At 49.6% G+C, this 27,001-nt stretch overlaps 1 protein-coding gene across 1 annotated transcript in view; it reads left to right on the top strand.

Annotated features, from left to right (window-relative positions):
• Positions 1-24,463, top strand: part of ITGA9 (integrin subunit alpha 9) — a 332,075-nt gene extending 307,612 nt beyond the window's left edge. The window contains exons 26-27 of the mRNA XM_034662244.1: positions 7,458-7,577; positions 19,892-24,463. Coding sequence (XP_034518135.1) covers positions 7,458-7,577; positions 19,892-19,990 — 219 coding nt within the window. The 3' untranslated portion in view covers positions 19,991-24,463. The remainder of the gene's footprint in view (positions 1-7,457; positions 7,578-19,891) is intronic.
• The last annotated feature ends 2,538 nt before the right edge of the window (positions 24,464-27,001 follow it).

The following is a 27,001-nucleotide window of genomic DNA, read 5'->3' as shown; positions in this document are numbered from 1 at the left end:
CCCATTGTGCCTAACGGCTTCATTGTTTTAGATCCACATGTGTATATTCAATTCCTATGATGTGCCCAACATTTCCTGTGATTAGCTGTGGTGACCCTCCCAACTAGCTATCATTACTCTCCTTTCCTGTTGGGGAAACTGAGGCTCCAGGAGGCGAAAAGACCTTCCAACCTGAGGTGTCACAGCTTGTCAGTCGAAGAGCCAGCACTGGCTGTCAGATCTGCCTGTCTGCAAGCACTGAGTCTTCCTTGATCCCGCGCTCCTCTGCCCTGGGCTGGCCCGTGGCCTTGCGCCCACACACAATGTGAGCGCCGTTGTCAGCAGGTGGTAGGGATCACAGTCACGGGTGGTAAGCAGCTGGTCCCTGGTCTTTAAGAGCGACCCTTGGCTCCGGAAGCCTGAGAAGCACATCATATGCAGACTTCAGGGTCTGTTGATTCTGGAGCTCTTCCTGTTGTAGTCTGGGCCCTCACCAGATGCACAGCTTCTCATCAAGATAGCCTGGAGGCAGATGAGCTGTCCTCCCCCTCCCTTTAAAGAGAGGTCCTGAGGATTACCCGCAGTAGTGGACACAAAAGCTCTCGATGCAGGATCTGGAACTCAGTAAGTTCCCAACAGATGTGACCTGTTATTAACAACAAAGGAATTATCACCAGCCCAGCTCTTCCCCCCCACACCCACCCCCCACACGTCCTAACAGAGTAAGGCTTCTCTGAACCCCGGGGCCTGACGGCTACAGCAGGTTTGACATCTCTGCGTGTCCCAGCATAGACGTACAACATCAGTCTTGCCAGATGTGCAGTTTATCCTCTGCTCCTTGATCTTGTCTCCGTAGGTCTCCCTGCTCCCCTGAGCTGCGAGCTTCCCGAAGGCTGTGTTCTGAGAGCAGCTTAAGACATGGTTCTGCCGAGAACATTTCTTCCAGCCCCCACAGCCCTTTCTCCGTCCTCCCTCCCCCGCAGCCTCACTGGCTAGTAGATGTAATCAGAAGCAGGTGGAAATGTCATTTCATCATCCCAGAGGTTCTTCCCTTTCCGCTTTTTATTGTACTCGAATTCCTTTTCTGTGAGATGGGTGTGAGGTTGACTGCAGAGAGCATCTTGCCATTGCAATTGACCTTCAGCCGACCTGGGTCTGAGGTTGAACCTCCCTCCGGGGAGTCTCAGCACTGGAAGCCCTCGTCCAGCAGAGGCCTGGGCCAGGTGCACCCCACTGTGGTCATGTCCTCAGGCCTCACAGAGACCTGAGCATCGCCAGCTATGACATGAGGCCTATTTGCGGTGGTGGGAACGTAAAAGTTTCCAGAAACACAGAAGTGAATTGAGCGCTCTGGTTCTGGTTTGCCAGCTGCCTCAGACTGGAAGTTGGCTCCCAGTGGTCCCCTGACACCAGCTTGCCAGCCTCAGGTGCATGAAACTTTATAGCAGCAGGCGGGACGCCCAGTGTCTGGGCCGGCTGTTGGCCCAGCCTGATGTCCGTCCTCCTCAAAGCCTCTGTGGAGACAAACCTGCAGGCTCCTCCTCTGTATTCTTAGTAAACACCAGCACATAAGCCCTCCAGCTCCAGTCCATGGCCATGCCATCATCCATCCCTTCGCTGCTCAGGACTTCTGCTTCCCCGTCTCTCAGCTTCCTACCAGCCTCCACCAGCAGCCTCCGCCTCGTCCTCAACCTCTTTCCCTTTCTCCTCCCCTCCTTTTCTACTGGAAGCATACACCTCCGGGCACCCCTTCACCTGCAGCCCTGCTCCCCAGGCTGTTTGTTCCTTGAAACCCCCACGGGAAGTTCTCCCACCTAATCTACAGTCGTTTCTCAGCTAATGCTCCTGGCATACTGCGGACCATGTCCCTCCCCTGGTCAAAACCCTGCACGGCAATCCCATTCCTCTTAAGATAAGGCATATGATTCTTAATACAGCCTCCAGCCCTTCCCGTCTCTCTAGCTGCATCTTGAATATCTTCCTTTGGCTTCTTGTTCATTCTGTTTGCCCCAACCCCACTGTCTACTGGCCCTGTCGCACCCCTACCAAGCACACGCCTGCCATGGGGGTTTTGCACACACTCTTCTTCTCCTTAGAATGCTGTTCCCTACCCCCCACCCCACTTTTGACTCATCACCCTCAGCTCAAGTAGTTCCCCTAGGAACTTTTCTGACAGCCATGCCTAGCTCAGAGTCTTTCATAACCATGAAACTCTCCTTTCCATGAACTTGCCAAAATTATGATTTCACATTTATGTGTCTAATTGGTCAGTATTCTCTAAAAGCCAAAATTTGTGAGAGCCAGGACCACCTGCGTGACCATCACGGAACCCCAGCAGTGCCTGGAACATAGCAGCTGCTATATATACGTCTGTTAGGTGGATGGACGGGTGGATGGACAGGTGGTTGGATGGACAGATAGGTGGGTGGGCAGAAATCACATTTGCAAATACATTTTTGAGATAGAGAGCCAGGAAGCACACTCAGAGACTCCAGCTTCGAACCCCAGCACCTCTTGTTGCAGACTGAATCATAGTCATGCTTCCTCTCGCGCTATGGCCAAGAGGACATTGAATCTATTAATATGTGCATTCATGAATCACATCATGAATCGCGACCCTGGTTCAGGCGACAGGAGGGCATGCATTTGAAGCCTTGTTCTGTAAGAATTCACAGGGTGCTGGAGTCCATCAGTGTTGTGGAGCCAGGGGTTTCCTTGAGCCAGTTCAGGGCCTGCCGGGGCTGGGGTAAGGAGGGACAGGCTTGGGAAGGGGGGCTCAGCAGGATGGTCTCGGGCTGCCTACCTTCTTTACAACCAGAGAACCTCCACTTTTTTGTCTTTGGGACATTGGGATACCACAGTAGGTCTCTTCTGCTAAAAGAGGCTGAGAATTGCTGTTTCCAAAAGCTCAGAGAATGAATGACGAATTCTGCCAGAAAGAGGGGGAGTAGGTCAGGCTTCTTGGAAGAGGAGATGTTGGAGCAGAGTCTCTCTTTCTCAATTTTTTTTTAACTTGGCTTTAAAATGCTCAGTTAAGAAAAAATTTTCATAGCAAAAAAGTAGAAAACAGAAAAAATGCCCATATCAAAAAGCACCTGCGTACTTTTAAAACTTCCTACCATTTTTCTGCAAAGCTGATGTCTTCTAGATACTTAATTGATATTCTCATTTTTTTCACTTCATGTTGTAACATTTATCATTTTTCCCATGTTATTATCATGTTTTCAGAAGTATTTAAAATGTGGAAATCAGGCAAAAAGCTGATTGCACATCCTTCCAGTGGTAGACTGGAACATTCCCTAGCCCCTTTCTACCCAGAGTACGGACAAGCAGCAGCGGTAGCTTCACCAAGGAGCTTATGAAATGTGGAATCCCGGGCCCCAACCCAGACTCACGGATTCAGAACCTGCATTGTAACCAGGTTCCTCGTGTGATTCTTGGACACCCTGAAATCTGAGAAAAGGTTTAGCAGGCCTGCCTAACTCACTAGGGCCTGGAGTCTGTGAAGTTACAAGTTGATTGTAGAAGACTGATCAGTTATAAATGACTTGTGCCAGTAAAGGTGAAAATGCTTTCCTCTGTCTTGCAGAAAAAAAATCCCAAGGGTTGTAGTTCAGCGCCCTACGTGGTATTACCCAGTGTTGTATCCGATTCTCAGATCCATCTTTGAACTAGTTTCACCACCCTGCTGATCCCCCTCAGTAATGAATTAAACACGTCTTTAGCATGCGTTCACTCTGTATTTGTAGGAGAGGCAGGTCTTGAGTTTTTTGAAAATTGTGCTTTGACAGCCAGGCTTACGATCATCCCTTTTAACAGCCTACGGGATTCCACTCTGCGATTGACCATAATTGTCTACTTAGCTGTTGCCCTATTGTTAGGTATTGAGGAAATCTCTATTCAGTACCAGTATAAATATTTGTGCAGTGAACATCTATGAAGACAAAATTTTTTCTGTATTTTATGTATCTTCCCCTTTGAGTAAATTTCCAAGTGCAGAATTAGTGGACCAAAGGGTATGAACATTTTTGAGATGAGCAGCATTGGAGTTTGCCAAGTGGACAAGAACGGAAGAGTGTTCCAGGTGGCCGGAACATGGGCCTCACAGGCAAGATGACACAGACTGGCTAGGATGTGAATGGTTGCCCTGTGAGGGGCTGGCAAGGTAGGAGAGAGACCAGACTGTGAAGAGCCCAGGACCCTGGATGGTGTATTCACACCGATAGTGTAATCAGAGAAGCAATAGAAGACCTGCATTTTAGACACTTCTAACAGCAGGGGGGCCTTCCCAGGGCTCCTGAAAGGGTGCTGTGAGAGCGACCAGGCCTGACCCGGGGTGGAGACCAGGGATGGAATCAAGAAGACCGAGAGAAAAGATACGTGGAAAGGTCCAGGGGCTTACAAGGGCCACCAGCTCATCAGTGGTGGAGACAAGTCCTCACGCTCACTGCTACTTGACTCCCCCCGGTAGTCCAGTGGCTGTGCCTTCCTTCGGGGTCTTATGTGAAATATGACTTCTTGAAACTGCAGAACGATCTTGATTTTCTCCCCCAATGGGCTTATTAGAGTCTTGACATGCGGGGACCAGCTCTGCCAAAGCACAAGACACATCCAAGAAGGGAACGGCATGGCTAAAAATAAGAAAGGATTAGACACATATTCCGGGCAAGTAACAGAGCGTTCTTGTGGAATTTGCTAGACTAACCTGCAGTGGACACTCTCAACTGTGTCTGTATCCACAAAACCAGAGCTCCGGCGTGGCTTTGCGGGGATGCAGATTTCAGCCAGCGAGGAGCAGGCGGGGTCCCCGAGAAGACACTGGGTCTCTCCAAGGAGCTGGACTTCGGCCGGCTGGCCCGCACAGAGCTCACAGCCTGTCTCAGCAGCTTGCTGTCAGCAGGAGGCTTACCAGACTTGTGCTACTGACCAAGCACTGGGCGCTTTCACAACACTGTCTCATTTTCCCGTTAGACCCCATTTCACAAAGGGGGAAACTGAGACAGTACCTTGGTTGCCTCAGTCGTAACTGTTGGCCACAGTGCCTCAAGGTTCATCTGTACTAGACATGAGAGATTCTGAATGTGGGAGGTGATTCAGTCCACAGCTTTTTAGGGGCAAGAGCCCAAAAGCACGCATCTGTCTTTAAAGACAGGAATCTTGGGGCGCCTGGGTGGCACAGCGGTTAAGCGTCTGCCTTCGGCTCAGGGCGTGATCCCGGCGTTACGGGATCGCCCCACATCAGGCTCCTCAGCTGTGAGCCTGCTTCTTCCTCTCCCACTCCCCCTGCTTGTGTTCCCTCTCTCGCTGGCTGTCTCTATCTCTGTCAAATAAATAAAAAAAATCTTAAAAAAAAAAAAAAAAGACAGGAATCTCTAGTCTAGACCAGATAGAAAATAGTAGGCGAATGATGACAGACTTCAGAGCCCCTTTCTGGGCTACTACCTCCCAACCCCTTCAGGATTTCTCCTGTCTGAAAACCCTCTTGGTGACAGTCCCTAAAGGGAGAGGATAGATAAATAGATGGTGGTGTGTTCATACTGCGCAGTTCTGTACAGCAGTGTGCATAAACATGCTACAGCCTGGAGGAAGCCCCCAAACACGATGTTGAGAGAGAGAAGCGAGACACAGGGGCGCCCGGGGGGCTCAGTCGGTTAAGCGTCTGCCTTCAGCCCAGGTCATGATCCCAGGGTCATGATCCCAGAGTCCTGGGATCCAGCCGCACATCAGGCTCCCTGCTCACCGGGGAGTCTGCTCCTCCCCCGGCTCGTGCTTTCACGAGTGTTCTCTCTCTCTCTCTGTCTCTCTCAAATAAATAAATACAATCTTAAAAAAAGAAGCAGCAGCAGCAGCCGCCAGACATAGGAGTTCACACTGTGTCATCCCAGATATACCGAGGACAAAAGCAGGTGTGGCTAATCTCGGCCCTGAGAAGTCAGGCTAGTGGTTACCCTTGATGCAGGTGTTAGCCAGAAAGGGGTGGAAAGGGGCCGTCCGGGGGAACTGGACCTGTTCTGTTTCTTATTCTGGGTGCTGATTACACATGTCCGTTTAGCGTGCAGTGTATAAAAATTTAGTGAGCTGTGCACTTGGGCTATGTTCACTTTTCTCTATGCATCTTAGACATCAATAATTGGCTTTTAAAAATTAAAGAGTAGCCAACCATGCACAGCCTCAAAAATATCTCCCTGCCGGCAGTGATGGAAAAATTGCCTTCCGTTTGTCAAGGACGGGCTCTGCCAGGTGTTAGGCTCGGGGCTCTGTGTGCATTGTCCCCTTGATTTCTCTAGGGAGGTGCTATTTTACCCCTAGTTTGCAGATGAGAGAAATGAGGCTCAGAGAGGGAAGGTACCTTGCCCATGGTCACACAGCCAGTGAGTATGTGCCGCAAGGTGGCCTCCTTTCCATTCCCAGAGTGACTACTGTGTTTGTAGGCAGTTTTCTTTCACTTGTCCCCATACAGGAAGGGATGGTCTCTGCTCTGCCTGGTTTTCCTTGAGATAATGTTCTGGATTCAGGGTCTGCAGGTGTAACTGTGGCAGCTCATGTGCCTCCTGAATGACCATCCAGCCCTTCCCCCAGCAGACCCACCCCCCACTGCAGCTGTGGGGATGGACGCAGTGAGACAGAGATGCTCTCGTTTGCTTTCCTTATCACCAGGGCACAGACAACAAACGAACCATTTAACCAACAGGTAGTCTTTACGAAGAGCCACTGTCAGCTAGTCATTCTGTGGTGTGATGTTGACAAGCTCAGATTTGGGGGTTGGTTAGACCTGAGTTCAAATCCTGACTCTGTCCTTAAGCTACATGGCCCAGAGCAAAGGCTTGTCCTCTCCGGGCCTCCACGGTCCCTCTCTGTGAAGTGGGTGTTGAAGCCCTCATTGGGTGGTTGTGTGAACTGGACAGGAGATTGCAAGAAAAGCACCGAGCCTGACACAGAGGACCATTTGGAAAGAATTTGGGAGCTGGGATCCAGGCCCTAAAAGGGGACATAAATGGTGCTGGTCACTGTAAGTCCATGCTGTGCCCCATCACCCCATGTGGTTTGGGGGGTGTGGGCGCAGGACCGCTGGGCTCCCGGGATAAGTGAGGCTTATAAGCAAGGCTTCCCATCAGAGGCATAGCCTCAGCTAGCCTCCAGCCTCCAGCTGGGTTTAGATAGGCTTTCCCCAAGGAGGGGATGACCCAGCTTGGGCAAAGACCTCTGAAACCTTTACCGCACTTACGTTCATTTCATGATATTGAAGTCAAGCTTAGTGTTGTGACAACCCTTTCAAGACCTGGGGCTCGGATTTCAAGTGCCTTCTTGATCAACCCATCAGTCTACAAGCAGAAGAGCACTGAACCAAAATCCAGTCTTTGGTCACAACACTCTGGACACATCTGTAGTTCCCTCCAGACATCAAGCCCAGGCCAGGCTCTGTCATGCTCTGGGTACTTCTATTTGACAGTTGTCCCCCCTTCTGCTTTGCCTCCTAGGTGGTCTTCGAAGCTTTGCACAATCTGGAGCCCCGGGGCTATGTGGTGGGGTGGATCATCGCCATAAGTTTGCTGGTGGGAATCCTCATCTTCCTGCTGCTGGCTGTGCTGCTCTGGAAGGTGAGTGTGGTGATCATGGGGCGCCCTGGAGCCCCCACCCATGGATGCCTAGCCCTCAGCCGCACCAGAGGGGGAGCTCTTTGAAGAAGTTTCCTGTTAGGACTTCCTTCACCGTGCGGGCACAGTGGGGGAGGGCAGTGTCCCTGCAGGCTCGGATGGAATCTTGCCTCCCTTTGAGGCCATTCACAGCCAAGGGCTGGACCTTTAGAGGGAGAGCAAACATCTCAGCCCCACTCTGTTCTAACCTTCTCGCTGGTCTTCATGGGAAGGTGGGAGCCTGAATGCACAACAGAAGCCTGTGGAGGGACAACGGGGCTTGGAGTGGTTCACCATTTACTTGGAAGTAAAAACAAAACCAAAAAACAAGCAAAGTGACTGCAGGACAATTCTTTGTACTTTACCCATGTGGAATATGAAAAGGGTTTCTGCCCCGAAGACTCAGGTAGCTAAGATGAGCTAAAGTCCAGAGTTCTGCCTGGGGAGTTGTGGGGTCCATTCTCCCAACCCTTGTAGGCGAGCCAAGGGGTAGATTTGCCCTGCCTCCTTCCCCAGGGAACACCTGCCCCTCCTTCTTGCCTCCTGTCATTTTCTCAAGGAGAAGGGGGGCGTCCTCACCCCGAGTCCAAGATGGTTTCTTTGCCTCACACCCTCAGAGATCTGGAGTCCCCTTACTTCAGAGCCTCTGTATCCGTCAGGAACAACCTTCAGGGTCGTTATCTAAAGAAGTGCGTCTCTTTGCTAGACAGCAGCGTTCCAGGTGAGTGGGGTCCGTGGCCGTTCTTGTGTCTCCGGCTCCTAGAATAGCACCAGGGACCACAGCTGGGGCTTGCTGCCACCAAAGCCCTGTTTTTCCAGGGTCCCTTCCCAGTTTCAGACGCAGGTGGAAACGGCCTCTTACATCATTATGGACGGATGCTTTAGATTCAACTAATTAGCTGCTTTGGGATTACAAAATAATTTGTATTCATCGATCAGACACTGTAACATGTCAGTGAGGGAAAAAAAGGGCCCACAAGAGCCCACATGGCAGAATAACCACAATGAGCAGTGTTGTCCCTTCGTGACCTTCCTCGTGGCGTAAAGATGTAGGTCAAGCACGCTCACGGCTCCGACTTAGTTTGACCCAGAGGTCGAATTATCCGGTAGTATACTCGACAAAACTGTGGGTTCAATTATTAATTTGAAAAAAAAGCATAATAACTATACTTTTATCCAAGAAGTCTAGAAACAGGAAAAATAGTGTTTTTATTACACATTTTTCAGACTCACCATTGGACTCATTGCTTCAAATTTAGAGCTACATCTCCTGTAAAAGTGTCTGGTGGTTTCATGAAAAATATATGGAGTACATGACTTAAAGATAAGTTTATCTTATGTTCCCATGCTTTTCAGACATTCCATGTACTCTTTTTCAGCCTATTCTCCCCTGAACACAGTACTGTGAACATCTTTCCATGTCGTTAAAAACCCACTCCCAGCACAGTCATGAGTTCGCAGTGTCTGCCCTCGCTCGTCCAAGTCCCAGGACGCAGGAATTTAGGTGGTTCCTGGTTTCACCCCTCCTTTAACGGTGCCACAGTGAATATCCTCAGAGCCAAATATTTGCACAAATCCTTCATTATGTGCTTAAGATGAAACCCTAGAAATGGAATTACCGAGTCAAAGGAAACGCACACTTTAAGCCTTTTATTACATACTGCATATTGCCTTTAGAAAGGTTACACCAATTCACCCACCCACAAGCGCTGTATCAAAAGTGTCCATTTTCCTATATATTTGCCAGGAGTGGATATTACCTTTATTTAAAAAACTGCCAATTTGTTGTTTATTTAATCTGCGTGGCCAGATAGCTTCTCACCTCCCCCCTCTCTCCTCCAACTCCTTCCTGCCCAGACCACCTCCCATCTGTGGGCAGAGAACAAAGCCAGCTCAGTGATTGGGATCTGAGAAGACAGTAAGGGCTTTGGTTGGGGGCGGAAGGTGTATTTCTTCCTTCTGCCTTTGTCTGGGCTCTTCAGATGAGAGGAAGTCCTCCAAGGCGGGGTGCGTGAGACCAGGCAGGGACACAGTGTGGGGAGTGTGGTGGCCATGCCCGATTCCTGCTCGTGACAAGAATGCCCTCGTTCTGGCCACTGTCCTTGGCTCTGCCACTCAGGGGTGTGTCCCAAAGCTGTTTACACGCTCTTCCCTCCTTCCACGTGCCACCTGCTTGCCTTTGCTTCTGCTCTGTTTCTTAAAAGAATGCAGTTGCAGGAGATGGTAGTCGTGGGGTAGCCTGGACCCTGATGTCACCCATCTGTATGGGATTCAAAGAGCCAAGACCTGAGAAGGCAGACACCACCCTCTACCACGAACTGGGGGAGAGGACAGAGTCGTGGCAGTCAAGTGGTAACATTAACCCCAGACAAGGTCTTGCCATTGCTAATGAGGTGGAAGACAATGGTCTGAAGCAGCTTTAAGGAAGCAGTTGAATGATGCCATGGGGGTCAAAACCACTTTGCTCATCATCCAAAAACAATATCTCATTTCAGCTCACATTTATTGAACTCTTGCTTTAAATCGAACGCTGGGTGGGTACCCGAATACAGCGATGATTGTGACCCCTCCCTGCCCCTGAACGCTTCACCATGTAGCACGCAGACCTATAAACATAACAGAGGGTGATGAGTGTGTGCGGGCGTCTCTGGAAACCGGGAAGGTACCGCGAATCCCTCACCCCGAGGGGGAGTGGAAAGGCCGTAGAGCAGTACTTCGCAGGCTGATGGCTGTCCATTAGAACCTGGCTCTCGTGCTTACCAGCTATTCGGCTCGGAGAGTCGCCCTCTCTGACCCCCAGTTTCCTCCTCAGTAGAACAGAGAACAGAACCCGTAACTTGAAGTATAAAGAAGATGCAGGCAAAATGCTTAGCACTGAGCGTAACACTTAGAAGCACCTGAGAAAAGTCAGAGGACATTTCACAAATGAGGTGTCATTCAGGTCTGACCCTGGATGTGGTTTGAGTTTTCCAGGCAGGATAGGGCAGGTGGGTATTCCTTCCAGAAGGAAGAGGAGGTGAGAAAGTAAAGCAACGTTGTGGCGAGGTGTGTCATGGGCGGGCAGCGACCTGCAGTAAGAGCGTCTGTCTTGGCTATAACCTCACCGCTGCCCCAGGGAAAAGGGAAGCGCGTGGGGTCTGGAGGCAGACCAGTGGCATGGGCACCTATTTCGGGAGAGAGACCTGGGGACAGGATGGGGCTAGGGCAGTCACCACGGGTGGAGGGGAGTGGAGCAAATTCGAGCAGGCAGGAGTTGGAGGCTGGTTGGACTGAGGAGGTGGGAAGGAATGAAAGTAGCAGTCTCTCTCTGTTTTTAGCTTAGACGATGGATGGTTTCCCTCAGCCAAAGTAAGGAAGGCAGGATTTGAAGTCATTTTGGAAAAAGAGCCACTTAGCGTGAGGCATTCTGAGTGTGTGGTGCCTGTAGGAGACTAGACTGGCTTGAGTCACTCCCAGTGCCCCTCACCTAGCAGGGGGAAGGTCAACGGAAGGACATTCCTGTCACCTCACTGATCTGGCCAGCTTTTCCTTCAGTTCCCAGGGCTGAGCATACTCATTTCAGGCGTTTCCAAGGCCCTTTCTTTCAGTTGCAAAAAACAAAACAAAACGAAACAAAAAAACCAGAAATCCATTCACAGCCACTTAAGCAAGAAAGAGAATTCTATGGATGCAAGGGTATGCATAGACCCCAAAGGAAATGTATACATCCAGACCCAGAAAGCATCCAGAAACCAAGCCAGACAACCTCCTCTTTCCTCGCTCCGTTCGTCCCACACAGCCCCTCACTGCTGCCCCTCTTCACACCTGCATCACGTTCTCCCAAAGCAGACCTGCCTCTCCACCCTTCCCTGCACACGGAAGAAAACAGGTGCCCTTCGCCCCTCCTGAGAAGCACACCTCAGTGACTTCTAGCCCCAGCCACAGGCTGACCAGCCAGCTCTGATGCCCAGTTCTGCAAGGCTGGGGGAGAAAACGTTCACCACTGTGGCTGGAGGCAGGGGGTTGGGCCAAATCGCATAGAAGAAGGAAATTAGGCAGATACCGCAAAGGCATTCACCCCAGCAAGGTTTCAGGGTTGGCAGTGGTGCTGTTGTCCACACCGTGGGCTTTTATATTGTACCATTGAGCCACTGCCATGTAACAAACTGCCCCCGGGCTGCGTGGCTTTCAACAGCCATTACGTTATAGCTTACAAATGTATGGGTCAGAAATCCAGGGAGGGGTTAGCTGGGTGATTCTTCTGCTCACCATGACATTGCGTGGGGTTACTTGGTGGCATTTATTTGGTGGCTGGTCTGGTCTGAGGAGTTCGAGACCTCTTCACTCACATTGCTGGCACTTGGTGAGCATGGCTGGGGGGCCGGACTCAGCGGAGCGCCCCCCCATGTAGACTCAGAACCTCCCCAGGGACGGGTCTCTCTTCTTACACGGCGGCTTCTTACCGAGAAAGCACGGTAAAAGCTGTTAGTCCTCTTAAAGGCTGGCACAGAGCTGGCCTGGCATCACTTCACCATATTCTGTTGGTCAGAGGGGTCACATGCCAGCCCAGATGCGAGGGAGGGGAAATAGGCCCCACATCTCAATAGGAAGAGCGGCAAAGGGTTTCATCTGCCACCTTCACAATGTTCAGAAATATGGGCAGACTCTTAGTCTTTTCTTTAAAAGTCACTATTGTTTTAAAGTGTTTGAAACTCATTTCTCTCCCTTAGTGTCAGAGATAAAATCACAATTGAGCTCCTTTAGAGAAAGGGAATAAAAGTAAATCTTGGTGCAACATTCATGACTGCACACAGCCTTCAGAGTAGGTAATCTCTTCAGCCAAAGCTGCAAGGCAGGCAGGAGGTTGGCAGAGGGAGTTTCTTTAAGAAAAACGTCTTTCTGAAACGGCTAACTAAGTATGCTGACTTTAGAGGAAATTGAAAATGGCAAGAGAAATGTAGGATTATTTTGAAGATCTACATATTCCTAAAACTTCACCTACAGACCCCCATCAACTGTGATTCCTGTGTCTACAACCTAAGAATGATGCCTTGTGTATAGTGNGTCTTTCTGAAACGGCTAACTAAGTATGCTGACTTTAGAGGAAATTGAAAATGGCAAGAGAAATGTAGGATTATTTTGAAGATCTACATATTCCTAAAACTTCACCTACAGACCCCCATCAACTGTGATTCCTGTGTCTACAACCTAAGAATGATGCCTTGTGTATAGTGAATCAAGATCTAATATCATATTGACAGTCTAGAGCATAGAAGTCCGTTGATTCGTTGGACTAAGGCCAGCCTGATTCAACTTGCATGGGAGGTCTTCATGGTTCGGGCTTATTGCCACAGTTCATNTCAACTTGCATGGGAGGTCTTCATGGTTCGGGCTTATTGCCACAGTTCATAGGTAATTCCCTCCCTCCCTGTCAAGGGGAAAGCCACAGAGTGGTACCCAGCTCCCACTGCTGACCAGGACCTGCCTCACGAGGGCCTTTGAAGACAAGTGAGCACCGTTCACGTCTTCTGCCCTTTACAGAGCTACAGTCCTGAAGTTCCCTTGAGAGTGACCCCCGACCTTGCTGTCTTGGTTTCTTGCCAGTCCCTCGAGCTGATGAGCCAGAAATGGTTGTTCCCGGGAATGCGCCACCTAGACACGGATCGTAGCGTGGTGCTGAAAACGGAACAGGGCAGGTGGCCGTGCTGTTGCATTTTTCTGCCGCACAGGCCTGTGGGTCGGCACGCTGTACATGAAGGATGGTTCGTGCCTTCATTCAGCAAGCAGCAGTGTGTCCCTACTGGGTGACAGGCTCTGGGCAAAGGGACAGTGGTCAACCAAAGAGCCCTTACTCAGCCTGGAAGACCTCTGGGAAATGCGGTTAAGTGACCAGACATGGGGGCTGAGCCAAGTACACACACCCAGAGAGGTGAGCAGAGCGTGGCTGGCTAAAACTCAGCTCCTGAGCCCTCCTGCATGTCACTGTGGTCCTACTAATGTGCCCATCACCCACTGATTATCTATGATAGAAACTCCTTACAGGTTGGCAGACGCCTTTTCCAGAGCGGGACCCAGACTCCCTGCCTACCGCTCAGGGCAACCCCCCCCCTGCCTCTGGGCAGACCCCAGGGCCTTCCCGAAGGTCTGCCCCCTGGCATCCCAGGCGCTCGCAGGCTTGGCAGCAGCAGGCCCTGGCTCCAGCACAAAATCCACAACCAGGGCCCCGAGCTAACCAGACCCTTCTTCAAATACTGAAATGGATCCTAATCAGCTTTCCCAGAGCTGGGATGTTAGCAGACACGGGGAGCCATAATTTAAACTTTATGTGTGAGGATTACAGTAGCCTGCCAAACCACCACGCAGGAAGAAAACTTTGAAATGTGAAACTCTTTTAAGGGAGAAACATCCAAATGAGTTCCCCTCTCCTTTCCTTTGGCTCCTGACGGGGTTTGAAGCTTCTGGGCCTGGGCCCCGTGCCTCTTCGAGACAATGGTAAAGGCCTGTTGATAGAAGAAAGTGTAACTGTCCAGAAGTGCCCCAGGGCTAACAACCTTGTGTGGGACTCGCACATTAAAAAGTGCCTTCAAGTCCTGAGGCCAGCCTCTGAGTCAAGTGACACAAGAGTGGAGATACGGAGAAGTTTTTCCTTTAGAAGAAAAAGCCTCATTTAGGGCCCCCCCCACCCCCCCTTCTCTGTCCCTCCCTCCCTCCCTCCCTCCCTTGGGCTGTTTGCCAAAACACATGGGCCACCCCTCAGTGGAAGAGAAACACTCTGCGTCCTCCCCTTCCACGTTCAACAAGGAACCTTTCCCCTCCCTCCTCTTTGCCCCTTTTGCAAGCCGAGATGTCTTGGCGCAAAGGGAGGGGCACCACCTCACCAACCCCGTGACCAGGCCCTTCCCGAAAAGGCCGGGACCCCCAGGCTCTTCCCTTTCCCAAGCAGTGAGGAGTTAGGCCGTGGCAGGAAAGGGCTGCCTCGAACCCTCTGCTGGGCCTGTTCCAAGAGCCTGCTGCTTTAAAGCTGACTTTGGGTTCATGGTTTTTATTTGAGAGCGTTAGTTCTGACCTCACGCAGAAACACTTAGGAAAATAAATCTATAAAATGGCTCAGAGAATGTGTAAGTTTTGGCAGCCCCTCCAAGGGTCACCGGGTTATCACCTTCCCTCCAGCCAGGCCCTGAGAACCCATCCTTGCTTCTCCTCCAGAGAAAGAGGCACCAATACATGCACACTCCCACACAAAACATGCGGCACCGTGTCTCCATCAAAACCATGTGCCAGAGATGCTCAGTGCGGACTTGTTTATGCTCAGAAGTAAATACTGGGCTGATGTTGCACTGTTGACATCTCAAGACAGAGACACGCTGTGTAAATACTCGAGGAACTGAAGAGGCCCATAAACATAAGGCCTCGAGTTAGTCCAAAGAAGGAGTGTGTCCGAGGTCCCCGGAATAGCTGCCCAAGAGGCAGCTCGACGGCTGGGAAGGCGGGGGTGGGGATCTCACAGGAGGCCAGACGCAGTGGAGTTGTGCAGCTAGTCCTTCACTCACCCCCAAATGGGCAGGGAAGGAAGAGGCTGGTGCAGACCCCAGAGCTTGCTCAGGCCTTCTTTCTTCCTAGGCCTCAACCCTCCCACAACACCTCTCTAATGAGCGCTCTTCATAGGATCTGCTGTCTCCCTAGTTGTTTGCTGGCAGGTTTTCGATACGAATGTACATTAGAAAGTTGTGTGAGTGTCAGGAGGGCTCAGGGAGCTACTCTCTGGGGCTGCAGGCTCCTATCTGGACCAGCACAGACAAAAAGCCGGAAAGCACACTGCTGCCTCTGTTTGCAGCTGAGCAAAGCTTGGCTTGAGTCTCTCCTCCTCTAGGGCTTCCATGAATGTTTCCTCCACTACAGACAGAACCATTATAAACACAGCCTTTTGCCCTTCAAGTGGCAAGGCAGGCCCTGGAAGCTTCCAGAAAAAGTGCAGGACAACATTGACTCCATTGGATCGGGACGGAGTATGGGGCTGCCAAGGGTCTAGCTCATCACCGATCATTCCCAGTGGGCTCAGCTGGCAGCCAAAATGGGTTTGCCCAGCACATCTCAAAGGTTTTCCCCAAAGTAACCCAAGGACTAACAGGAGTGAGAGTTTATGCCCAAGAGAGAGGAAGACCTGCCGCGCAAGAGAAATGTCTTTGAAGTCCTGGTTTATCTTTGTTTTCAGAATTGTATAACTCTTACTGTTTCACAATATAGCCATACTTTAATACAAAAATTGAAAATTCAGTTTACCCAAAATTTCCAAAACCTCTTTGAAAACGGGAGTCTGGAGTTTGCTTTGGGAACCAACATAAAAAGCTGTCCTCGTGTTTCCACCGAGGCCTGAGAATACCTTCGCTGCCTGGGGCACAGCCAGAAAATGACCTTCACGTGGCCTGGGGGGAGGGAATTGGAGCGTGAGCAGTGCTCAGGACTCTGGGCTCCCTCTGCCACATCGCTCTGGAGTCCTGGGCAGGCCGCGCGTGACACCGTGGTGGGGGAGACCACTGCTCGGTAAACTCAGAGCCTGGACTTTGGGTTCTATAGCCAAAGCCAAAACTAGGCTCCAAACCAAAGCACAAAGGTGGTAGTCTGTTTTTCGGAAGTGGAGTTAGCTTGATCATGCAAGAAAGAATATTAGTTTGACAGAGCCACCACTTGACTCTATGGCACCTTTGTGCAGACTAGTAAACAGCACCCTTTCGTTCAGAAACTTCACTTCATCTGTCAGAAAATTCGGAAAACCTGCTGCTGATTTCGTTGGGGGGGACACTCTACTGCCATCTGCTGGAAAATAGTTGTAATACATTTACGTGTCCAGTGTATCTGTGCTGTGAGGAGCACCACCCCCTTTGCAGGCAGTGCACGGCCTGCACTACTGTACCCAGCGCTCCCTAGCCCTGAAGTGGACTGTGTTTTAAGAAATGGTCTTTGGGCTGCATAGAAGGAGGGCAAACATCAGTGGCAGCTCCAACTTTCCATCTAAGAGACTACACACAGGTTGTATGGGGCCCAGGGCTCTTGAGATGCTGCCGTGTTGGAGCAGAGCACAGAGTTTGCAAAGCTGTTTCTGAGAGCAGCATTCCAGTCATTCCAGGGGTGGGGGGTGATTCTTGTGACTAATGCTGACACTACTCTACTTGAGAGAAAAGAGCTTGCCTCTGGATCCCGGCAGGAGACAATGGTGCCTTCACATCTCTGGTAACAGAACATGTGATAGCTACATGTGACAGGGAATCCAGGTGCTCTAAATCCTTGCTAGATGGTTTGCACACTCGAGTTCAAATCCTTATGCTAGCAGAGCCACGAGAAAGTGAGCTGACTCTTGTGCTGCTTGGAGATGAACATGAAAAGTCTGTTCAGCAGGACAAGGCACGGTGAGGCTCCTTCGATCTAACCCTATCAGCTGCCCCTCTGCCTCTCTTCCTGTGGGTGTTCATTCATTCAGGAAGTCAGACAAAACACGGAGTACTGTATCAGCCACCTCATGCTGCATAACAAACCACCCCAAAGTTTGATGGCTTAAAAGCAACCAACATCTTACATAGCTCACAGGTCTGTGGGTTGAGCTGAGCCGAGCAGGGGGGTTCTCTGGCCTCAGCTGGACATGTCGTGTCTGCACCTGCAGGCAGTTGCGGCTTGGGTGGTCTAGGAGGGCCTCAGCTGGGTGCACTCTCATCTAGATCGAACTCACTCACATGGAGGCCTGGCAGAGTTCTGAGAGAGCAAGCAGAAGGGTGCAAGGCCTCTTGAGGCCTAAGCCTGGAACCGAATTGTCAGGACAAGTCACAGTGCAGATTCAAGGGGTGGGAACCGCCACAGAGTCACATGGTGAAGGGCCCGGACGCGGGGAATGCAAGACTGTGGGCATTTTTGCAGTTTATCACTGCTGCCAAGTCCAGGTGATAGGCTCAGCTCCAGGGACAAAACACGCAAATCCTATCTTCTGGAAGTTCTAAGACTTAAGACAAATGTTTTATTATTTCTATTCAATAGTTATATAATTCACTCAAGCACTGATATCTGGCCTGAAAGATAACAAGGGAGCAGTTGAAATCCTGCTCGATTAGTGCCACCATAGAGATAACTTACNGTGATAGGCTCAGCTCCAGGGACAAAACACGCAAATCCTATCTTCTGGAAGTTCTAAGACTTAAGACAAATGGGAAAGATAACAAGGGAGCAGTTGAAATCCTGCTCAATTAGTGCCACCATAGAGATAACTTACTTCTCTGGCACGGAAAGTGAGTAACCTGGGATCAGTGAAGCATTGCACCATCCGCCGGCAGAGTTCTGTGCGGAAGACTCTCATTTCCATTTCACATCCAGCCTCAGTCTCATGATTATGTTCTCCTGAGCTCGGAAGGTGCTCATGACATATTGCCCAGTCAAGCACGTCTTTATTGTAATGGTATTTCAAGCAGTAACTCCTCAGACCTTTCCAGTAAGTCGTGGGTTGCTCTTCTGACCTCCTGTGGGTGTGCTCGGAGGGCCTTTTTCCAGAACGTCCAGGCCAAGCCCCTGTTCCACATTCCTTGCCGAGGGGAGAAGGTGGTAGAGATTTAAGGAGAGAAAAAGCGTGTGTGGGCGTGGGTGGGGTGTGGAGGGAGGGTCAGAAAGTGGGGTTCTGGCGCATGCTGAGAAGAAACCACCAGGGCTGCAAACCCTAGGAACTCAGTGTCTGCCCACAAAACTGCCCATGAGGATGGACGCTCAGAACACAAGACCCTTGCCGGTTGTTTGAGGAAAGCTTCCTCCCCGTCGCTCAGACTGCACCCACCCCCTCAGTCCACTCAAAGCGAACTCTCGGGATTCCCCTGGCAATGCGGGCGGAGGTGCTTCCGGCAGCTGGCTTGACAGTTCTCGTCTTCAGTGAGGCTAGTCAGCCCCTTCTTGGGGGGCAAGAATTGTGGCCATCAGAATGACTGTGGGTGCCCAGCTCGTAGTGAAGGAGTCGGGGGAGATGTGCGCGTGAGAGCTGGGCTTGCGTGCGGATTCCCTCGGGGCAGGGTTTATATCCGCTCTTGGCAGCACGCTGTAGAAATCGCGGGTCGTGAGCATCTTCCCGCATGACGACAGGATTACAGGCTCACGAGACCGGCCAACGGCAGACCGAACGTGTGTGGCTGTTTGAGTCCCTCCGTTCGAGGGGGCTGAAATGGGGGCTTGAGGGTAGGTAATTGATTTGCAAGGTGACCTCAGGAAACACTGATCAGAGCACGGAAGCGAGATAGGAAAGAGAAGGAAGCCAAAAAGACGCAGTAAGACCAGTTACCCCTGCCAGCACGTTCCACCGGGAAACTGGTAGGTCATGCACCTGAGGGTTGTCACACCCAAGAAGAGAGGGAGTGGGAGTAACCCACAGCTGGTCATGTTTAAGGGCAGAGGCAGGAAGGGATGTCTGACTTCAGAAACAGTGGCCACTAATGCCAGTGAGCAAAGGACAAGACGGGCGGGATCTCCCTGAGCGTGGGAAAAGGTCAACAGGGCTACAAAAATGGCTTACATATCAGGCAGTGACACCTGGGTGAGAAGAGCCGGAAGCTCGCCCTCCAGTATGTGCAAAACTATAAGACATCAGAGGGGAAGGTCTTTCCGGAACGAAGCTAAAGGAAACTGCCATAGGAGCCGGCAAGGTGCCAGTTCTAGGGGAGTTCACGCTGCTAGCTGTGGTGCGGGCACTGCGTGTGTCACAGGTCTGAGAGAAAGGTCTAGAGCGGCAGCGAGGTAGACTGCAGACACTTTTAAAAGCCTATTCTGTGAGAGAGTATTTATCATTTACCCCACAGTGGCTAATGTCTCCCAGGATAGGAGTAGGTTTATCAAAAGCCAAATGAGCTCCCGAAAGGCCAAGTCCCTGAGTTTCTTAGATCCTTTACTAAGGCTTTATTAGACCCTGACTGGGCTCCCGTACATTCCATAGCTCTTAAAGGAAGAAAGAATGCAGCATTTCCCAAACTTATTTGACCATGAAACCTATTTTACTCCCAAATGCCTTTACATAATGCTCAGTAACGAGGGCTCCCTGGCACACCATTCGGGAAACACGCCACCAGAAGCCCTTTACAAGGAACAATCAGAAGATAACCTGCGGGAAGTCCGTGCATTTTGAAAGGTGGCGCCACAATAATGCTTCTCCTAAGTCGGTCTCCTCTGAGGGGTTTTCCGAGCCTCCCAGCTCTGTGAGTGTAGGCCATACGTCCTCCTCACCCAGCAGACCACAACGACTGATTCTCCAGCATTCTAACCTGGCTTCTCTCTCTGCCTTTCAGATGGGCTTCTTTCGCCGAAGGTACAAAGAAATCATTGAAGCTGAGAAAAACCGGAAAGAGAACGAAGACGGTTGGGACTGGGTCCAGAAAAACCAGTGACCTGCCACACCAGTCACGTGACCCAATCATTCACCTGTTGTCCTTGAGCTTTGTATCTTCCATATTTGGAAGAAAGAATCTTCTCCAGATTTTTCGGAGGCCCCACTGATGCTGTTCTCTTCCTCATGTTACCAAGCCCAGGAGCCAACCTGAGGCAGCCACTCTGGCCAGGTCACATGACTGGAGCCACCACCCATGTCCTTTTAGAGATGAACTCCGACCTTTGGAAAGCAAGTTACAGAGCTGAGCAATATTTATGGATGCAACACGCGTGGTCAACCCTCAGGGGAAAACTGTTACCTAAAAGTATTTTTATAAATATAAGCCTTTTATACTGATTATGTCTTTATATTTGTATCGATGTTTTATTATTTCTATTCAATAGTTATATAATTCACTCAAGCACTGATATCTGGCCTGAAAGCTTGGAAGTACATGTGCATTCATACAAATTTTAAATGATAAAAACCTGATTGTGCTTTGGAACTTGCTGTTAAAAGAGACTTGCGGATAAAATAATCTGAAGAAAACTCGTGGGGTGAATCCACGGAGCTGGCGGTGCTGCGTATGAACTGTGGTGGTGGCGAGACCCCAAGACAGTTCACATCTTTATTGCTGGAGTCAAGTTCGAAGTAATGTGTTAAAGAGCTATGAGTGGTTCTTCATATGTACCTTCCATTGGAGATTTCCAGCAGGAATTTGGGTGGAAAAACCTGATCCTGGCCCAGGTCCACTCTCTATCACCTGTACAGCAGACACCATACCCTCCTCAGCCTGGACTGAGATGAGAGCCTGGGGCAAGGCCATTCAGTCATCTGGTAAACCTCAGAATGGTGTCTCGTCCTGGACATCATGCATCAGAGTCCACACACCACAGGGACTCAATCGGTGCTCACCGAGCAAAGACTTGTGTCTGAATGCTGTGATGTGTTGCCTTTTCATCGAGTTCAGAGGTCTCCACTTCCCCTCTCGTTCTTGCTGTCCCAGCGAATGGTGACTGCAGATCCCCTCCCAGAGCTGACCGACCATTCAACCTGTCCTTCGTTTTTAAAATAGTGTCTTCAGTGAGGTTCCCAAAGAGTGGACTCTGATACAAGGATTTGCATGCAAGTAACTGATTAAGGGAGCGTCCTGGGCCCAGAAGATGGCAGTAGGGGTGTGAGGGAAGCAGGGCAGGGGAGGGGAGGAAGCCAGGTAATCGTGCCATTTCAGAGGACATCCCATGGAGGGTAGCTTCAGCCTGATCCTGCAAGCGCTCTGGAGGGCGAGTGAGGTCTCAGAGTTGCCCCAACCTAAGGCAAAGGAGCTGAGCTTTCATATCCTTGTACCCAGGGGAGGTGTAAACTTCCCACTCTTCTCGGTTCCTGCTGGCAGACCGTCTCCAGTAGCCGGAGGGCAGTCCTCTAAAGGAAAGTTGGAAGTGCAGCCCCAGCCCCCCGGCGGGGGGTGGGGGGGGTCGTCCAGACACAATGTGAAAGAAGTGATGCACAGGGATCTGGGTATAGCACAGACATCTGCCCTGCCTCCTGCATGCACAAGTGCTGAGTTGGGGCCCTCAGTTCCAGTCTCCCCATTTGACCGTGTTTATTATCAGAGGCACTGCTGCCCGGTTTTGAGTGCAATGTGATTTTCTAAAAGGGCAATGAGACGATGGGTGTAGTGTGCTCCGCACCGCGCCTGGCCCACAGTGAACAGTCAGTGCCTGTGGCAGCTCTGGCTGCTGTCCCCACAAACCCTGTGCTGAGAGAAAAACCATGTGGCTAAGAAAAGGGTCTGACAGAGTCCTTAAAACCTGTGGCTTACTATGGCCCGCTGATGCCCCAGGTACTTAACAGATGGCATCAAATGGGAGTGAAACAAATAAGACGAAAGATCTTTCTCGCTCGGCCTTGTTTGCTGGAAACTAACATATTGTGGGGTCTGTGAACATTGTTGCAAAGACACAGAACTGTGCTCCAGAGGAGACAGGTTTTCTGTGCACGTACTTGGCTAATATTTGCAAAGAAATCTCAAGGTGGGCCAGAATCGTGAGAGTGCTGGGCAGCTGTGAACCCGGCATGGAACGTAAGTGTCTTTTCATCCCTCATTATGCAGTTGATTCTGATGCAGGAAGACGGTGTATGTATCACGTGTCCCATCTGGTGAATATGGGGATAGACAACCAAACCAGAGGGTCTGTGGCATGAACGAGGCTGATCTTCGAAAGAAGTCAGGGATGTTGCTTCTAATGGAGGGACGGAGGCACAGAGGTAGCCACTGGGCGGATGCAGGCAAAGAAACCAGTTCTCAGAGTTCACCTGGGACTTTTATCAAAAGTAGTAAAGGCAGCTTTGAGCGGGTCTTAGTCACTCCTTTCAAGGATACTTGGTGGCCCCTGCGGTGCTAGGTGCTGCGAGTTCCCCTGAGAACACCACAGGCACGTTTGGCCTGGAAAGCCAGACCTCCCTGCAAGGGGAGTGTAGAGTGTGGATTCCCTTGAGACCCCACAGGGGGTCTGTAGCTTTCCTTGGATGGATTCTTGTTCACTGTGTCACACTGTCCTTTAATAAACCATTGAAGATTCTTAGGTGATTTTTTAGGCCTGGGTCAGCTCCATCAGTGGCTTTGGACACATGCCGCTATAGCCACTAACCAGCTTCCCGCAAGGGGTGCGGACGCACGGCGGTGGTCTGGAGGAGGACTCACCCTGCTCCTGCGGGCAGCCTCAGAGCCAGGATCTCTTCGCCTCTGGTCGATTCTGATGGTAGACCCACAAGGGTACTCATACACTCAGGCGATCACTAAGGCTTCATAGGACAGTTTTTTAAAAAATTGGCGTTGGCATCACCAGGAGCAAACACCGGCAGCCACTCCAGGAATCTGTCTGGGGAAGGCTGGTTCCACTGCATGTCCGATGGGGCCAAGTAGCAGGTGGGGCAACAGGGAGCCATTTAACACGTGGATAAAGATGCCGAGCCACTGTGAGCCCGCTCTCAGCTGGGCATCTATCCAGCTCCGCCCCAGCTCAGAAGCTCCCAAGAGGCTCTCATTGGAAGCAGGCAGGGTGAATGGTGTCTGTGTGTTACTCCTCCAGAATATTCTTTTAAAAGTCCACAGTGCATTCCCATTTCTAACGTTCCTGCTCCTATGGGCTCCCTGTGGAATCCTGTCAGATAGTCTCTCTTACCCAACTGTGGCAGCTTTTAGTTACAGGTTCAGTATGGTTTTCACTGTCAGAAATATGGAGGCGCTTTTTAAATATGAAAAAGGACCTTTGTAAAAATTGAGGAAAATCATGCCCTCTGTTCAAAAATGATTCGCTTATGCTTCGTTGATATGGGACTCATGAGTTGAGAACATCCCCACCATGAGTCCTAGATCTGTCACCAAGAAGAGGCCATGAAGTTTAGGAGCAAGGTGACACTAGGAGAAGGAAGTGGGCCCACTGGCTTTATGGGGACTGACAGGCAGACATCAGGAATCAGGTCTCTCAGTCAGCTCTTCGGGAAGATTCCATCACCAGGAGGATTCTGAAGTCTGATAAATGTTGTAGAAAATCCAATAGCTGTCCTTCACCAAGTCATGCGTAGCCTACCGTCTTTGAGCCAAAGACAAGGAGGCTAAAAGCAAACAGAAAACTAGCAGGAACATCTGAGACCTGTTTTCAGTGCGTAAGTATAATAGATCCCCCAAGTGATACATGTGCTGTATGCTACCTGTTAAAGCCCTAGAGGGTCATTTTTTAAAGGTTATTCGACTACTTTTATTTTTGGAAAAGGCTTTATGGCCAGGGGAATGCCATTCAGTTACACATAGGTCACATCAGAAATGTGCATTTGGTGAAACCTACGTACCCCTGACTCAAACTTCCGGGAATTTAGAGGCACTGCAGAAGGACGGTCATGCGGGGAAGGGCCCTGTAGAAGACAGAAGGCAGAAAGTGCGTGTCATTTCAGAAAAGCTCCAATGGACAGCGGTTTCGGCAATGTGCTGCACTGCTCTATAGAGCAGTGGTATACACAGTGAGAATATTTTCTGAAGCAAAGAATGGCTGAAGGGAGGATACGGAGCCAGTAGGGCCAAGATGAACCTTCTAGAATGTCTTCCGGTTTTCAGCACGTTGGGGGGATAATGAACAAATTTCCCATGTGGTGCAATGCTTTATAGCACAATGATCTAGATTTCAGACTTTGTTAAGGTTTTGTTTTTTGTTTTTTTTTTTTAATTCTAACGTGCACGGTGTGATGGGCAAAGTGAGTTTAAAAGCTTTACGAGTGATTAATTGCACGGCAGACACCCACGCTAACTTCACTTCCAGAACTTGACTGATGCATCCATGTATATTTCCGTTGAGGAATTTTGGTGGGAGAGGTGTTCCTCCTTACAAAGTCACGTGTATTAAAGTCTATGCAGTCACTTCTAATTCACTTGCACTGTTTGGGAAATGCAGGTTTACAAAAATACATGTTTGGAATAAAAAATGGCTGCAAATGATTCAGGAGTTGGGTCTGTAATTTCTTTGCTAATGCAGAACTTGAACCTTTTTAGGGTGTTGAAGACAGGGTTTGAGTGCAGTACTCGGTGAGCATTGAACAGCATGTGCAGGTCTGTCTAGTCATGCACGAGCAACCCCCTCAATGTGGCTGAACTGGCCCCCATCCGTGGCCTCCTTCCCTCAGCCACCACCTTCTCTGTGCATCACTCACCTGCCGGGGTGAGTGCACTTAAGATAAAAGTGCCCAGATTAAATGGAGTGGATGCCTCATGGCGAGTAGACTGCTTCCACGTGTTTCCACCAGCCACCAAGCATTTTCCCAGAACCTTTTCGGTAGCATCCTTACACGTTTACAAACATCGTGTTCTCTTAGATTTGTAATCTCCATCTGTCTAGTTACGTCCCTGTGCTTACTTCAAATGTTGTTCACTTGTGTGTTTTTCTCTTTTTCCCTCAGAGGAGACCAACAAAGATATATCTATTTTACCAGTCTTTTTCAAGAATAAGCCTTTGGCTGTACCAATCAGATCTGCTGGTTTTTGTTTTCTGTTTCATTACTCACTCCTTTATACTTGTTAAAATTTACTTTACTGCCCTGTAGTTAAAATTCATGCACAAATAAACCACACAGTGTGGAAGGGGGTGTGAAAAGATACACACCAAGCGGTTAAAAATGGTTGCCTTTAGGTAGATGGGATTGTCAACGTTTTAGCTTTGTTGTTTTGTCACTTAACTGAATTTTAGTTTTCTACAGTAAGCACACATTTCTCTTGTAACAATGAAGCATATGCAAATTATTTTTTCAATAAAATCCCATCTGGGAAAGTGTGAGTTGCTAAGCCAAAAGAGATCCCAAATTGCCAGTCTAGAAAGGGAAGAGATTTGTTTGCAACAAAGAGCATTGATGAGCCTGACTCTGAGGGCAATGGTCCAGTGAGTAATTTCAAGCCTTTTAATTCCAGATGCTTCCTGGCTTAACAGGGCCTGCCACCATCACTAATACTAATTAAGTACTTTTCTCTAAGGTTGCCCAACCTGTTTCCTTAAGCCAGGAAAATGTCTGGACAACCTCAAAAGAATGAAAAGATACACAATTAAGAGGAAGAAAAATCACCGATTAGTAATGTCAGCCCCCTTCAATCAGGAGTTTTCAGCCCGCCAGATTGCATCTGGTCCTTAAAGTCTGTCCATTCAGCAGGTTACTGTGCTTAGTAATAGACTTAATGTAAGTGCTTACTTAGAGCTCTGCCTGCATTATCAGAACAACTGGCAGCTATCCATCAGCAAAGCCGCCTGACCCTGAGATCACGTCTATTCATTCTATGCACACACCCAACTGAAGTGGGTATAACAGAGTATCGCCAGCTCTGTGCTGATGCGGGCTTGCTGCCAAACCTCTGTTCTGCCTCAAAGTTTAGTCCAGCTCATTTTATACTTTATTTGATATGGTTCTTCTATAATTGAAAAGGATCCAAAAAATTAAAACAAATCTCAAGAAAGGTATAACTACTACCCTCGGAAGACACCAAATAGATGAAAACCAAGGGGCATTTTTAAAAGCATTTCCAGGAAAACTTTCTTCTAAGAAATGACAGATTAAGAAAAATGAAATTGTCTCCAAATCGACATCTATTCAGAACCCACCTTATCAGTTAATATCCAGCTCCACGTAATAGAAAAAAATCCAAAATAACAATGGTTTAAACATGATAGAAGTATGTTCCTCTCTCACATAAAAGAAGACCAGGTCTGGGTCATTAAGTTCTCGTATGCAGATTCATGGATCATCAGGATATCAGCTCCTATCTTTCTAGGCGTGTGGTTTCCATTCTTAAAGTTGTTTCATGGTTTCGGATGGCTACCAGGGTACCAGCCATCATGGCAACATTCCAAGCCAACAGTAGAGAGGAGGATAAAATGGCACATGCCTCCTCCCTTTTAGTTAGCCTTCCCAGAAGTCCCATACGACACTAACCAGAAATTAGTCATAAAAAAATCTGCCTGCCCACAAAGGAAGATAGGGAGTGTGTGATTAAGGAGTAAGAGGAGTGTACATAATTTTTTAAGATTTTTTTTTTTTACTTTTTAAGTAATCTCTACACCCAACATGGAGCTCCAGCTCACAAGCCCGAGATGAAGAGTCACGCGCTCTACCAGCTGAGCCAGCCAGGTGCCCTGCATAGTGTCCGTATCAAAGACAGCAAACAGTTGCCACTCCACCATGTATAAGATACTCAGAATACAACTGCCTTAAGTCCTAAGTATGTACCCTTCAAATCCTGAAGTCTGACTGGATGGAAGCAAAGGGAAAACCTTTATTTGGGGTGGGGGTGGGGATCTCAGCTACACAGAGTTGGTTAATCAGATTCATACCCCTCAAAGCCTTTTCTTGTTTTGTGTTTTCTCTTTACCCACCCCACCCCATCCCCGTTCACATTTCTGTCTCTCCCAGAGGCACCAGTTCTAGTGAACGGAATACATGGCCTTAGAAATGTACATAGTATTATTTTGCGTGTTTCACTTAAGTGGTATTGAGC

Source organism: Ailuropoda melanoleuca, chromosome 6 (assembly GCF_002007445.2).
Source record: "Ailuropoda melanoleuca isolate Jingjing chromosome 6, ASM200744v2, whole genome shotgun sequence".
NCBI lineage: Eukaryota > Metazoa > Chordata > Mammalia > Carnivora > Ursidae > Ailuropoda > Ailuropoda melanoleuca.
This window is presented reverse-complemented; position numbering and strand designations above follow the sequence as displayed.